The 14,758-nt window shown below is 58.2% G+C and overlaps 1 protein-coding gene across 27 annotated transcripts in view; it reads right to left on the minus strand.

Annotated features, from left to right (window-relative positions):
- Window positions 1-1,212: 1,212 nt before the first annotated feature.
- TNK2 (tyrosine kinase non receptor 2) overlaps window positions 1,213-14,758 on the minus strand; it is a gene marked incomplete at its 3' end in the record, with an annotated part of 47,727 nt that continues 34,181 nt past the window's right edge. For 10 of the 27 annotated variants that reach the window (XM_080655405.1, XM_080655398.1, XM_080655407.1 and 7 more), the window contains exons 9-16: window positions 14,642-14,736; window positions 8,842-9,036; window positions 7,691-7,782; window positions 7,075-7,119; window positions 5,036-6,384; window positions 4,842-4,937; window positions 4,560-4,687; window positions 1,213-1,996 (exon numbers count right to left, since the gene is read on the minus strand). In XM_080655405.1, coding sequence (XP_080511531.1) covers window positions 1,990-1,996; window positions 4,560-4,687; window positions 4,842-4,937; window positions 5,036-6,384; window positions 7,075-7,119; window positions 7,691-7,782; window positions 8,842-9,036; window positions 14,642-14,736 — 2,007 coding nt within the window. Of the gene's footprint in view, window positions 1,997-4,555; window positions 4,809-4,841; window positions 4,938-5,035; window positions 6,385-7,074; window positions 7,120-7,690; window positions 7,783-8,841; window positions 9,037-14,641; window positions 14,737-14,758 lie in introns of those variants that run through there. The other 17 variants (XM_080655397.1, XM_080655394.1, XM_080655386.1 and 14 more) reach the window with 8 other exon arrangements.

Genomic DNA, 14,758 nt, shown 5'->3' on the forward strand with positions numbered 1-14,758 from the left:
AAACTTCAGGGCCCACCACATAGACCAAACTGGGGCCAGACACACAAAGATCATCCTGAATGGCCTTTGTTTTATTTTTAACAACCCAAGCCATCATCTCACCTTTTTATTTATAATTTACCTCTTTTCTTAAAATTCAGGAAATATGGTAAAAGCTCAGAGGACTAATTGCTTTGATCTAGTCATTTCCTAAAAACCAAAGAGAAACAGGTTAATAATAAAACTTTTTTAAATGGGCCAAGGGTAGTAATAGGTAACTCATAGGAAATATAAATGGTCTAAGTTTTTTTTTAATGTTCATTCATTCATTTGAGAAATGCAGATTAAAGCTAGAGACACATTTTTCACCTGTTAGACTGGCTAAAACCAGAAAGCTCCATAAAAGCTCTCACACCCCAGTGGCTGTGACAACTGGAACCACCCCTTCTAAAGAGAGCAATTCAGCAAGATCCATCATTACTGCACACATTCTCTGACTCAGGAGTCCCATTTCTGGAAACTCATCCTTCAGTTGTAGGTGAAAAATAACCCGCATATGCTATTTATTGCAGCAGTGGTTGCAATTGCAAAGGATCAGAAACAGCCAAAATATCCCTTCATCAAAAGGGGCCTGGTCAAATAGATTATGGTATATCCATACACACATGCCATCCCAACCAAGAACAGTGACGCTCTTTCAGTGGCTAGGGAACTCTTCAAAATACCAAGTGTGGGACACACACACACACACACACACACATGCACGAGAAACTGATGATCAGATCAGCTTATGGGGGGCGGGGGAGGTGAGCAGGTGGGGTGGGAGACTTCACTGTATACTCTTTAGTACCTTTTGAATTTTGAGCCATGTGAAGTATCAGGTATTCAGAAACACAAAATTAAAAGATTTATCCACATTGAAACCTTGCTTGTTACTGAAGTTTCTGGCTTAGCCCCAGCTAATTCAGTTACTGTACTCTCTCCTGCAGTATATCCTGCCTTACATGGCCTCTGCAGCAAAAACATGGGGACTATGAGCCAGTGGGGGCTCTGCCCCTCTGCCAGTTCAGGAAAGGGAGAAATCCTTAGGTCCACCAGCCCTGCACTTCCTTCCTCTGCCCACAGGTGGTGCTCTGAGGCCTGCTGCTCTGGACAGATGGTGGTGGCCTAGGGAGCACCCTGAGGCTGCAGGCTGCTGACCAAGATGCAAAGACACAGACAGGCACAAGTAAGTAACGTAAAATAGAAACTAATTTTATTTCTCTGGAAGAAGCAGGTATCCATAGCTGGGGCAGCAACGTTGGCGACAGAGACTGGTGGGAAAACGGAACAGCACAGGGGAAGAGCTGGGTCAGAGGAAGCTCTAGTATCCCTCCAGGGAAGCTACCCCTTTGGTCTCCTTCCAACCTGGGGCCTTGGGCCCTGGTCCCTGCCAGAGAACGACTGGCACCAATGCTGCTTCCTGGGCCACTTCAGGCTATTTCCAGGCACAAGATCCTAAGAGCAGCCAAGTCCCAAAACACTGTCTACGGGGAGGCCACAAGTTACATCCTGTCCGACACCCCAGAACCCAGGGGCTCTCCGGAGAAGGGCCCAGCCGCGTGCTCGTCCACCTTTCAGTGTGGCCAACACATCCTCCCCGCCCAAGGTCAAGCCTGGCTTTCCCCTTGGCAGGACTTGGGGACACACTCCAGAGGCAGCCCTACCAGGGTGGATGCAACCAGAGGCACGTCAGCCGCAGGCCTGCTGAGGCCACCCCCATGCTAGCCTTCACGGGCAACTTCTTGCACCTTGGCTTGGGGCCTGTGGACTGAACCGAAGTTGCTGGGATGGTGCTGGGTGAGGGAGGGACAGGCAAGGTGGGGCTCCCAGCCTCCTGCTGCCTTAGCCTCGCTCTGCCAGTGGGTGTCCGCAGGTTCTCCAGACCTGGGATGGGCATCTTCCCACCCTTGTCAGATGGACAGGCTCAAGTGATTCCTTCAGGGCAGATCTCCTGGCTCTCCAGAGAGCTCAGCGCCTAAAGGAGGAAAAACAACCAGAAACCCTTCCATCAACAGTGGCCAGTGCAAAGAGCATGCCCAGTGCGGGAGTGTGCCCAGTGTGGGAGTATGCCCGGTGTGGGAGTATGCCCAGTGTGGGAGTGTGCCCAGTGCGGGAGTGTGCCCAGTGTGGGAGTATGCCCAGTGTGGGAGTGTGCCCAGTGCAAAGAGCATGCCCAGTGCGGGAGTGTGCCCAGTGTGGGAGTATGCCCGGTGTGGGAGTATGCCCAGTGTGGGAGTATGCCCAGTGTGGGAGTGTGCCCAGTGCGGGAGTGTGCCCAGTGTGGGAGTGTGCCCAGTGCAAAGAGCATGCCCAGTGTGGGAGTGTGCCCAGTGTGGGAGTGTGCCCGGTGTGGGAGTATGCCCAGTGTGGGAGTGTGCCCAGTGCGGGAGTGTGCCCAGTGTGGGAGTGTGCCCAGTGCAAAGAGCATGCCCAGTGTGGGAGTGTGCCCAGTGTGGGAGTGTGCCCAGTGCGGGAGTGTGCCCAGTGCAAAGAGCGTGCCCAGTGTGGGAGTGTGCCCAGTGCGGGAGTGTGCCCAGTGCAAAGAGTGTGCCCAGTGCGGGAGTGTGCCCAGTGCGGGAGCGTGCCCAGTGCGGGAGCGTGCCCAGTGCAAAGAGTGTGCCCAGTGCGGGAGCGTGCCCAGTGCGGGAGCGTGCCCAGTGCAAAGAGCGTGCCCAGCGCAGGAGCGTGCCCAGCGCGGGAGCGTGCCCAGTGCGGGAGTGTGCCCAGTGTGGGAGGGCCTCTCTGTACCAGGCAAATTGGTTGAAAACTGGTAGTTCTAGGCCAGTGGTCGGCAAACTGCGGCTCACGAGCCACATGCGGCTCTTTGGCCCCTTGAGTGTGGCTCGTCCACAAAATACCACGGCCTGGGCGAGTCTATTTTGAAGAAGTGGCGTTAGAAGAAGTTTAAGTTTAAAAAATTTGGCTCTCAAAAGAAATTTCAATCGTTGTGCTGTTGATATTTGGCTCTGTTGACTAATGAGTTTGCCAACCACTGTTCTAGGCAGTAATTCTGGAACTTATCATCCTGGGATGCCTTTTTTCTTTACTTTAAGGAACTGAAAATACGAGACCAGCAGGATTGTGTATTAGAGTATCCACGATGACAGGCCCAGTAAAGCCTAAATTTATTTGGAGGCAAATTAGTAAGAATTTACTCATGGTGTTGTGTGTGCTGTGAAGTGTGACAGATGCATCCCTCATTAATTCTTCTACTCATGTCCATGAGGCAGGCAGCGTCATGAGGGCCCTGAGAGATGGGGACACATGTGTAAGCTGATGCTGTGTGAGCGGGCACTAGGCTCCAACCCGAACTGTCTGCTGCCACAGCCCAACTGCTCTGAAACCCCACATCCCACCAGTGCCTCCCGGAATGATGCTAGAATTTACTCATTTCACCACTTTTTAACTTGATAAAACTTTCATGTATATATTTATACTACATATCGCTGTTATGTTATTTTTATAACTATTATTCTATTATATATACACTAGAGGTCCGGTGCACAAAATTCATGCACGAAGTGGGGGTGGGAGGGTGTCCCTCAGCCCAGCCTGCACCCTCTCCAATCTGCAACTCCTTGAGGGATGTCCGACTGCCTGTTTAGGCCCGATCCCATAAACGGGCAGTCGGACATCCCTCTCACAATCCAGGACTCTGGCTCTCAACCACTTGCCTGCCTGCTTGCCTGATTGCCCCTAACCGCTTCTGCCTGCCAGCCTGATCACCCCCTAACCACTCCCCTGCCAGCCTGATCGCCGCCAAACTGTTCCCCTGCCAGCCTGGTCACCCCCAACTGCCCTCCCCTGCCGGGCTGGTCACCCCTAACTGCCCTCCCCTGCCAGCCTGGTTGCCCCTAACTGTCCTTCCCTGCAGGCCTGGTCACCCCCAACTGCCCTCCTCTGCCAGCCTAGTCACCCATCACTGCCCTCCTCTGCTGGCCTGGTCACCCCTAACCGCCTTCCGCTGCTGGCCTGATCGCCTACAACTGCCCTCCCCTGCAGGCCATCTTGTGTCCACATGGGGGCAGCTATCTTTGACCACATGGGGGCGGCCATCTTTGTGTTGGAGTGACGGTCAATTTGCATATTACTCTTTGATTAGATAGGATATACTTACATTTTTTTACAGAAAAGTAATGGACTTTTTTGGTTACACATTCCTTTAAAAAGGCACTTAAGCTCTAAATGTTACTTTGAACTATGAGGTGCAGAGGTGAGAAATAACTATTTAAATCATTGGGTCCCAAACTGCTGCCCCACCTGGAGTGGCTCAGGGTGCTGTGGGGCAGCTAGGGAAACAAGCCCCAGAAACCAGAGAGGCTCCAACGTCCTCTTTCACTCATCAGTTCATTTGAACCACGTGGCTAAAAGTCTTAAGTAAAGGCACTTAGGAGAAACTGCTTTACCCTGAACTACCTGCGTCCTGGGGTTGGGCCCAACTTCCCTCCTCCAGCTGGGGAGCCTGTGTCCCCTGGCTGTGTGTGGCTGTGGACACCGCTCTGCGAACAGGATGGTGACAGGGTACGGAGCTCACTCACTTGTGGTGGGCAGGGCCACAGGAGCCCAGAAGGTGGCAGCCGGCTTGCTCTAGGTTCCAGTCGAACATCTCCAGCACTTTGTGGCACTCGCCTCGTGGCCGCAGACCCAACCCAAAAAGCTGCTCCACCTGAGGGCAGAGGGTGGTGCATGGGACACATGGGGCCACGGGGAACCAGACAAGGGTGGGGCAGAGGAGAACTAGTCGGGTAGGGAGTGGGAGAGAGCAGCAGAGCCAGTCTTCAGGGTCCCTGAAAACCAGAGTGGGCAGGCGGTGGTGGTACCTTCAGATACTGGGCAGCCCTTTGCACGTTCCAGCTGTGGCTCTGCAGGGCCGCCTGGCACTCCTCTGTGGTCACCCCATGCACCATGGCCTGCAGCTGGGCACACCCACCCCCAGTCAGCTCCAGTTGGGCCCATTCCTCTGGGCCCCTCAGGCTCCTGCCCCCCTCACCCAACAGCCAGGCCTGATACTCACCATCTGGATCTTATCTGTTGGCCGTACGGCCTCTGGCCCGTCCCCCGGGCAGCCCCTCTGTGACAGCCAAGCGGTGGCCCTCGGGGCTGGCGGCCGGACCCCTGGATTGCTGTTGTTGGTGGAGAAGTTGGCCTTGGGATCTGGGGCAGCCTGGGGCATGGGTCGAACAGTGGCAGTGGGGGCAGCAGGGGCTGGAGTACTGGGTGGGGGCAGCAGGGGCACAGGCAAGGGGGTGGGTTCTTCGGGGCTCTGTGCCTCACGCAGGAAGCGCTGGTAGCGCTCCAGGTAGGGCGGGCGCTCAGGCAGCAGGTAGTAGTGGGTACTGCTGACCTTCTTGCCGTCGCGGACGATGGGCAGGATGCAGGGACCAGCCCGTGGGCCAGGTGCCTGAATCACCTGGGGGGTGGCGTACTTGGGGTCTGAGGCAAAGCTCTGGGTGGTGGGCATGGGCTTCCCAGGTGAACTGGAGAGCCGGGGTGGCAGCGGGGAGCTGCCACGTGGCACTAAGGGGCTGGGGGTCCTTGAGCCTTGAGGGGACAGGGGCTCCCGGGGAGGCACCCGGGGAGGGGAGGCAGGTCCAGGCCACCACCCCGTCTCCTCCTCACCCGAGGGGGCTGGAGACAGCTCACCACGTGGGCGCGTGGGCCTCGGGGGGATAGGCACCCGGGGGGGCACCTGGGGCTTGTCATCGCCCACTGGGCTGGGTGAGAGGACCAGCGAGCTGGCGGGGACCTGCAGCCTCAGCATGCACTCCTGCTGCAGAGCCTGGAAGATCTCTGCGGTCTGGGCCGAGCTGGGTGGCTTGCTGCCGCCCTGGGGTGGGAGGAACAGGTTGTCCTCCAGGGGAGCCAGGAGCCGCGCCTGCTCAGGCACGAAGCCGTAATTCGTCTCACCCTGGCCGGGCCCAGGAGAGACCCCTGCGCCCACCAGGGTGCTGTTGATGGAGCAGACTTCAAAGTCATCCTCGTCTTGGGCCACATCATCGTAGGCAGGTGGTGGTGGCAATGGGCGTGCATCCCAGTCCACCACAGGCGTGGGGTGCAGGGGCCGGGGCAGTGCCCGCGTGGGGCTCTGCGGTGGTGTCTTGTCCAACAAGGAGCAGGCATCCATGGCCAGCTGCGCCAGCGAGGGTGTGCAGGGCCGTGGGGACGGGACCACCGGCTCCTCGCCGAAGTCAATGAGTGTGACCTCAGCGCCGCTGCCACCGCGGCCGGTCTTGGTGCCTGACACCCGGGCCGAGGGCTTGGTCAGCCACAGCCCACGGGGCAAGCCCGACTTCCTCACACCCAGCCTCTTGAAGTCGCTGGACAAGGGGTCTTGATCCTCGCTCACAGGGTCATAGGTTGGTTCTGCAATGGACGGGAGACCCGGACAGGGAAGCAGTGTCAGGCAGGGGGACAGGGAAGGTGGGGTGTGGGAAGAAAGCCTAGTGTCCCCCACCCACTCCCCCGGAAATTGGCCCTCAGCTGCCAAATTCTCAGTGCACAACAACTCCATTCAAACAGGAGGGCAAAGCCTGCTCTGGACACTGTCAGCCCCTGCCTCCCTCAGCTAGAGCAAGAGACACCCACACCCACCTGCCTCTGATGCCCCTCCATCAACACAAGACCCCAAATGCCCCTGCCCCTGGTTAGCAGCCCCTCTCCCTCCCCGTTCCCACACAATTAGTGCAGGCGGGGGGCTACGGGCAATCTCCCACCACTGAGAGCAACAGGAGCTCCTGGCCCACCATCATGAAAGCCCAGCCTCTGCAGGTTGCAAAGGGAGTGAGGCAGGCCAGGCAGGTGGAGAGGCAGAGGTGGGCACCAGGACCGCACACCTGCTCCAGAAGCCCAGGCTTTTTTGGGAGGGGGAGGGGCAGGGGGGTGTTGAAAGGAGAGGCAGGCATGCTGGGCCAGGTCGGCAGCCAAAGCTCACAGCACACTCACTTCCCCTCCCACCCAGCCAGCCACAGGGCTCTGTACCTTCCAGGAGAGGAGGAAGGAGAGGAGAGAGGGAGAGGGGGCGGGGGCCAAGGCGCCGAGAGCAGCCCCACTTACTCTGAGTGAAGATGGCAGGCTGAGGTGGGCGAGGTGGAGGCTCCCCTGCAGGAAGGGCCATGCAAAGAGTAGAGGGGGCAGAGCAGGACAGACAGAGGACAAGGGAGGAAGGCAGAGCCAGACAGAGAGCAGAGGGTGGAGAAAGAGAGAGAGAGAGAGGAGAGAGAGAGCAGTGAATAGGGGCGAGTGAACGCAGAACTAAGAGCAATGGGAAGCAATGGGGCGGCAGGATGGGGGACTGTTCCGGAACGACAGGCCCAGGATCCAGGGGGTGGATGAGGCTCCTGGCCAAGATGAAGCCTGTGGGGTGGTTTTGGCTTAGGAGAGGAGAGGGGGATTAGAGTGTGTGAGGAAGGCCCGGCTCTGAGCATGGCTGGAGGAGGGTGAAGAGAGCTCAGGCAGCCGATGCAGGGCCGACCAAGGCGGCCCACCTCGGCGGATACAGCTGCCTCCCATGTCCCACCCCACACCCAGCTGGAGCCAGGGACACGACTGTCCCCTGCTGTGCTGACCCAACCATCACAGAGCCAGGACAGCCGGCTCAGAGCTGACCCGAGAGGATGGTGCCCCTGGGCAGCCAATGAACTAGGGGACGCCAGGGAGTGGGGGCTCTTACTTTTCACCCTTCCCAGATGCTGGGTGGGGCGGGAGGTGCTCAGTTCCACGCTCAGCAGGTCGGGAGGGTCCATAGGGTTTCCCAGATACAGTCTGTGGGGAGAGCACTGGGTCAGAGGGGCGCCGGCGTGGAGTGGTGGCAGTGAGAACACCTCTGGGGGAGCTGCTGGGGCTACCCCCTGGGGTCAGGCGTCCAGGGCCCACCTTGACCAAGCCCTGCAGACATGGGTCTGGGACACAGGACTCTGACTCCCAGCAGCTCCCTTCGGGAGAGCCGAGCTGTACCCAGGGGAGGGTGTTGTGGAGAGAGGGCAGGGAAAGGACTCCTGGCTGCAAGTCAAACGTCTAGGACTGTCGGGGCTCCAAGAACACCCTACAAGGGCAGAGCTAGCCCTCTGCAACCCCCACAGCACCCCAACCCACACCCAGCAGCCACCTGCTGGCACGCTTTCTTCTCTCCTGCCAGGCCCGGAGGCATCCGGCTACACTCCCCGGTCAGGGTGGGCAGGAGACATCCTTCTGCCCCACTGCCAGGGGCGGGGCCACCGCCCTGCTCCCAGTTCACCCTCACCCCTGTGCCGACTGTCAGGATCTGGGACTTGGTCACCGGGGCTGAGTAAAGCCTGGAGGAATGGGGCTGGGCTGGCCACGGCACGCCAGGAGCAGGGCAGAGGGCACCGTCCTCCTTTGGGAGGGTGCCTGTGCTCTCCTGCTCCAACTCCCTCAGGCCCTCACCTGGCTCTTGTGAGTAAGACACACACACAAGCTTAGTGTTCTGGTGTGGGGCGCATGGGAGCATGGAGGTGAAGGGTCAGCTTCGCCATGTCCCTCGGGCAGTACCGTGTCCGAAGTCAGAGGAGCAAGGGCTGCTGAGAGGGGCCTGGAAGTCCCTGGGCAGCAGAGGCTGGAGGCCTGGTAGGAGGAGCTTCGCGGGGGAACCCTGGGGTGGGGCCCCCAGGAAGTGACTAATTCTGCTCCTCTCTGCTTCCCCAGATGCCCCCAGGGACCTCATCCTTTCACTTAAAGGAGACCGCACCCCCTCCCAGGTAGAGTGAGCAGGCAGGAGAAGCACTGAGCTGCGGCCTAACACTGGCTCTGAAGTCTGCCCACAGAGTTCTCTGTGCCTGCACCTGGGCCTGACCCAGTACTCACTCGTCGATCTTGTCGGGGAAGCCCCAGCAGTGGCGGGGGTCACTGTCGCCATGCCCCGTGTGAATGAAGCTGTTCTGCAGGGGCTGGCTGATGTCCTGGGCTGACAGGCCAGCCACGGAGGTCACCACGTTTCGGGGGAAGGGCCCCACACACAGCGTCCGTGTGTTCTGCCCACGCCACCAGTAATTCTCAGCCCTGCCCAAAAGAGATGATGACATGGTCAACACCAGGGTGTGGTGGGACGGCCCGAGGAGCAGGACCCTTTCCACACCAAGCTCTTTAGCTAGGCTATCAAACCCGCTGGCAGAGGAGACGGGAAGGCTCAGGCCCAGGACCAGACTGGTCTGCCATCAGCCTGCCTCCTCCCAGCAGCCCCCCATGACCACACCCCAGCACAGGGCCTGGCTATTTGCACACAGCCCTACTCTAAGCTACCTACGTGAGTCACCCAGCTCTTCCTAAACTTTACAACAACGAAACAGGTTCAAACAAGTGACACGACTTGCCTGCTGTTACCAGAAAGATCGCAGAAGACCCAGGATTCAAACCCAGTTGTTAGTCTGTAAAGCCAGGGCCCTTCTCCCAACAGTGTCACCTCGCCTGCCTCCTCCCCGACAAGGCCTGGGTTCCGGTCCTTTTCTTGCCACCCAGTTTCACTCTCGAGCCCAGTACCAAGAGTTCTGAGCTTCAGGGGCCCAAGGGAGCGCTATGACAACCCACACTTCACCTCACCCATTTACATGTCTCCAGTGCCTTCCACCAGCTCCTGGACGGGCTGTGGGACCCTCGCCCTTGCCCCATCCTCCTCCTTGGAGGAGCTCTACTCCCGTCTTAAACCATAATACAGAAAGGAGCCCAGCCTCCCAGTGTGGCTGGACCACCAGCACCTCGCTCTGACCTCAGACACAAAACCTGGTAGGCAGCCTAAGCCTCCTGGGGGGGCGGGGGGCAGGCAGAGAACAGAGCGCCATCCTGGACACTTCAAATACCAATAAGCCACAAACCCTAAGGCTCCTGCCTCTGCTGCTGGGACCACCCACCCCGAGGACGTGGGCTGAATCGGGGGTAAGGCAGACGTGGTGACAGCGCACGCTGCTGTGGTGGACACGTGTGGCACCAAGTCGCATGCTCTCACTGTCAACCCCCACCCATACGTCACCTGTCCACAGCCAGGAGTGTAAAGAAAGGTCTCCTCCAAACTGCAGCTAGACCGGAGGGACTGGAGGCTGGAAGGAGGCGGTGAGGCCTGAGCACCTGGACCCTCCTCAGGGAGGGGATGTGACCCACGGGGCAGCAGCAGCCCCAACGGTGTTTTCCAGAGACCCAAAGTCGAATCCCATGAGCGTAACAGTCCTCGGGGAGCCGAGAGGTGAGGTGAGGGATAGGAGCCCAGCCTCCTTATAAACAAAGCCACTGACCGGCCCACCACAGACACAGCAACCCTGTGATTACCACCCTGCCCTCCGGGTGGGAAGGGCAGGAAAGGAAGGAAGGAGTGAGGACAACACCCGGGAAGGAAGAAAGCCCATCCGAAAATAGCAGGGCCATTCCGAGGAGAAAAGTGCTCCCCACCCAGGGCCGATGGAGGGTGAAGCCGCCTGTGAAGAGGGTGGGAGGCATGCCTGGCACTGAGGACCCTGCTGCTGCTCTCCCCAACACTCACTGGCTCCCTGGGTTCTGCGGACCCCTCCACAGAAATGTTTTAGATGCCAGCGCCAGGGCGGAACGCTGGACTCTGCTCCATACGCCTCGTCAGGGCCCTCGCTATCCGGGGCGAGAAGCACAGCGGAGGCAGAGATGCAGTGCAGAGCTCACGCCCTCCTGTGTGGGCCTGCGCAAAGCCAGACTGGCAGGAGGGCACTCGCCGCTTCTTTCCTTTGCCAACAAGCCAAGCTCCTTCCATAGGGGCCTCATTTGGACTCACTTCGGGGCAAGATGGGACGCCAAGCCCACCTCCCTTCATCACAGGGATGGCGAGGTGGGAGCCCCCATGCCTGCTGGGCGTCCTGATAGCCCTCAAAAACATCTTGTTCCTAGGAGGGCAAGTCAGAGTGCAGAGTATGAGTGTGAGTGTGTGTGTGTTTGTGAGTGTATGTGTGTGTTTGTGAGTGTGTATGTGTGTATGTGTGAGTGTGTGTGTATGTGTGGGTGAGTGTGTGTGTTTGAGTGTGTGTGTGTGTGTTTGTGAGTGTGAGTGAGTGTGCATGTGTGTGTATGTGTGGGTGAGTGTGTGTGTTTGAGTGTGTGTGTGTGTGTTTGTGAGTGTGAGTGAGTGTGCATGTGTGTGTATGTGTGAGTGTGTATGTGTGTGTTTGTGTGTGTGTTTGAGTGTGTGTGTGTGTCAGTGTGTGTGTGTGTTGTGTGTGTATCAGAGTGTGTGTGTGTATATGTGTGAGTGTATGAGTGTATGTATGTGTGTGTGAGTGTGTGTTTGTGAGTGTGTGTATGTGTGAGTGAGTGTGTATGTGAGTGAGTGTGCGTGTGTGTGTGAGTGTGTGTGTATGTGTGTGAGTGAGTGTATGTGTGTGAGTGTGTGTGTATGTGTGTGAGTGTGTGTGTATGTGTGTGAGTGTGTGTGTGTTTGTGTGTGTGTGTATGTGAGTGTGTATGTGTGTGAGTGAGTATGTGTGTGTGTATATGTGAAAGAGGCCCCTTGGAAATTGCACCCCAAGCACATCGGCCCGACAAGACTCAAATGTACCTCCTGAGACAGCCAATGAGTTGGCCAATGCTGCGTCACACTGTCCACGACTCCCCTGAGGCTCAGTGGGGCTGAGGTACCAGCTTCCCAGAGAGGACCAAACCCAGTGCTCCCCACCAGCCTGCTCTGGCCACACCCTCCCTTCTCCTTCCACCAACAGGCCAGAGTCTCCACGGCAACAAGAGGACCAGGCCCACCATGCCATCAGTCACTGTTGCAAAGACAGACACAGAGGGGGAGGGGGAGTGCCTAGGGGAGAAAAGGGCCCAGTACCTCCAGCAAGAACTTTCTACTTCCTGCTTCCTGTCAGTGTCCTGGGACAAGCAAAATGTGCAACAGCACCTAGGAAACCCAGGTCTGGCTACAGTGGCCCCAGCCCCATTGGGAACCAACCTCTGAAATCCCAGCCCCTGTCCCAGTCCTGGCCTAAGGTAATCCAGAAATGGCTGACAAATGTTGTTTAAGCATTCAAACCCACCCCACCCACTTCTCTCTGGTGTCCCAGGAGCCCCTGGCCTCGAGGAACAACACAGACCTTGCCTCCCCCTGCTCCACATACTAAAGGAATCAGAGGCTCCAGGGACTAGGCCAGGCCAGGGACCTGCAGGACTTCAAAGCCTTGTCCCTGTTTTCCAGTTCTGTAAACACAGAAAAGTGCGCCAGCCATCCCAGCCTCCAAGTAAGAACCCCCGAAAAAGAACAGGCACTGTCTGCCCAATCTAGACCAAGCCCCACAAGCGTGGCTCACACAACATCGCGGAGTCTCTCTGCCTACTGCCCGGTACCCCGAGAAGCACTGAACCTACATATAGAATCAGAGCCGAGGACAAGGGGCTTCCCAGACTCCGGACTAGGAAACAAATACTGGAGATAGCTTCTGGCAGACTAATTCAAGACCGACAGAAGAGGCCAGATATGGAGAGAGCTGAGAGCCAGGCTAAGAGGAGACAGAGAAACAGCCAGCAGCCCACACGTACAAACACAGACCCAAAGGGACACACGGGAACAGAGAGCCCATCCACCCGGATACATGGAGACAGAGCCAGCCCAACACAGACCGGGCACTGAGAAAACAAGGGGCAGCGCTGAAGCTCTGGTACCACGGACACACAGGCCCACTCCCAAAGCCCCGCCGGGTCATGGCCTCCCGCCCCTCACCTCCCACCTCCGAGAAGCTCCAGGGACCAAGGGCAGGCACTGTGGTCCACATCGCTGGTGCCCTGGGAGAAGAGGCCAGCGAGCCCACACGGGCAGGCAGCAGGGCGTCTGTGACAGAAGGCAGGGCAGGGCATGCCCACAGCAGCCTCCTGGGAGGAGCGGTCCCCTCCTTCCCCCTCCCCTCCCCCCTTCCCGCCCTTGCTCCAGAGGTGACCCGGGTGCCAGCCAAAGAGACACACGCCTTAGAAACACAAGGAGCTTCTGAGTCACCCCTGAGGAACACTGGGCTTGGCACACAGAACCCCCACTGAGAGCAGGGACGGGGCAAGTGAGGACTTGGGGACTGCAGGGCACAGAGGGGTCAGGGTCCTGGGTTCCTAGAGGTGGGAATGGTTGTAGGCCCAGACTTCTGGCTTGCGAGCTGCCATGCACCTCCAGAGGGGCCCTCACCCTAGTCTTCCTATTTCCAGAATGTTCCCCAAAAGGCCAGGCCTGCAGTCCCTCTCCTGGCCCCTCAGCTCCAAACCACAGACTATGTTCCTTCCTGTCCCTCAGGCCTCTATCCTAGAAGCTCTCTGCTTTCGTCCATTGCCACCAACACGCTGGTATTAATTCTTGTTCCCAGACACTGTGCCCAAAGGCGATGGGAGCCTGGCCTAGGATGAGGTGCTGGGGCCACGGCTGGTGCAGGCCACGCTCCTCCACAACCAGCCTGGGTCCCAGCACCAACTCCATCACTGACGCAGCCCAGAGGCTCTGCCCTGTCACCAACCCCCACGTGGCACAAGGTTTAACCAAAGGCCCCGACGCCCCAAGCCTGAGGTCCAGGTGGAAAGGGCTCTGTGGGGAAATAGCCTCTGCCCCCATCCCTGCCTGCCTGAATCAGAGGAGCTGGGACCACAGGGCATTCCCTCTCCCTCCCTCCCTCCTTCCCTGGCCCTCCATGCCGACCACCTACTCCAAAGGTACCTCAAGCTTGCCCTGCCCCAACCAGTTCCCGAGGCTCAGATAACAGAGGTGAGCGGTGGGTGGAGTGCCAAGGCAGGCGCCTGCGGAGGCTGCTGGTCGGAGATGTGACTCAGAAGATGCTGCTCACAGGCAGAGAGACATGCTGCCAGGAGTGAAGGGGACGGAAGGCTCAGGAACAGAGGCCCTGAGAGGGGAGCCTGAGGACAGGGGCCAGGGTGAGAGGCCCAGCAGAGGATGGAGGCGAGCCCTGGGAGCAGCAGTGGGGCTCGGTGGGAGGGTGGAGGCTGATAGGATGGGCGTGGGGCTGCCTTGGGGTTCTGAAATGCACCCAGTTGTGTAGTTAAGAGTCCTTATCGTGCCCCACCTGGGTGGCTCAGTGAGTTGAAGCATCGTCCCATACACCAAGAAGGCTGTGGGTTCAATCATGGCACATAGCTAAATTGTAGGTTTGGTCCCCAGTCGGGGCAGGTGTGGGAGGCAACTGTTCGATGTTTTCCTCTCACAGCAATGTTTCTCTCTCTCTCCAAAATCAATGAGCATATTCCCTGGGTGAGAATTAAAGAAAAAAAAAAGAGTCCTTATCCTGGGAGGAGGTGGGAAGGGAAGAGGAGGATTAGAGGAGGAATGTTTAGGAGTTCCAGAGTCTCCACGTGTGGCCCTGAGGCCTGGCTGCCTCACCGCCATGGCAGTTTGGCCCTGACCCACACAGCCAAGGCTGGAGCCGAGTGGGAAAAGGGTGAGGGAGGCGGACTTCGCAGGGGAAATCCCTCTGAGCAGTGCACCTGCAGACTTAACCCCAGCACTCAGATGCAGACCCAGCCCTGTCCTCCCCGCCGTTGCACAGCTCAAGCCTACCACAGCCTGCGTATTGCCAAGAGGACCGTGGAGGCGGGACCTTGGAGAACCTCTTGGCCAGCAGGACCTCCACCCTGCACTCTTCACGGTAGTGCAGGTGCAGCCCAGGCTTCCTACCTCCCCTCGATGACGGTGATGACATCGTTCATCTGGATGTGCAGCTTGTCTGGTTCCTCAAAGTCCTGAAGGGCCCGCATGTCAGTGGGCTGGGCCTGAGGGTAGAGACAGGTCACT

This window comes from Plecotus auritus (genome assembly GCF_963455305.1).
Source record: "Plecotus auritus genome assembly, chromosome: 2".
NCBI classification, from domain to species: domain Eukaryota; kingdom Metazoa; phylum Chordata; class Mammalia; order Chiroptera; family Vespertilionidae; genus Plecotus; species Plecotus auritus.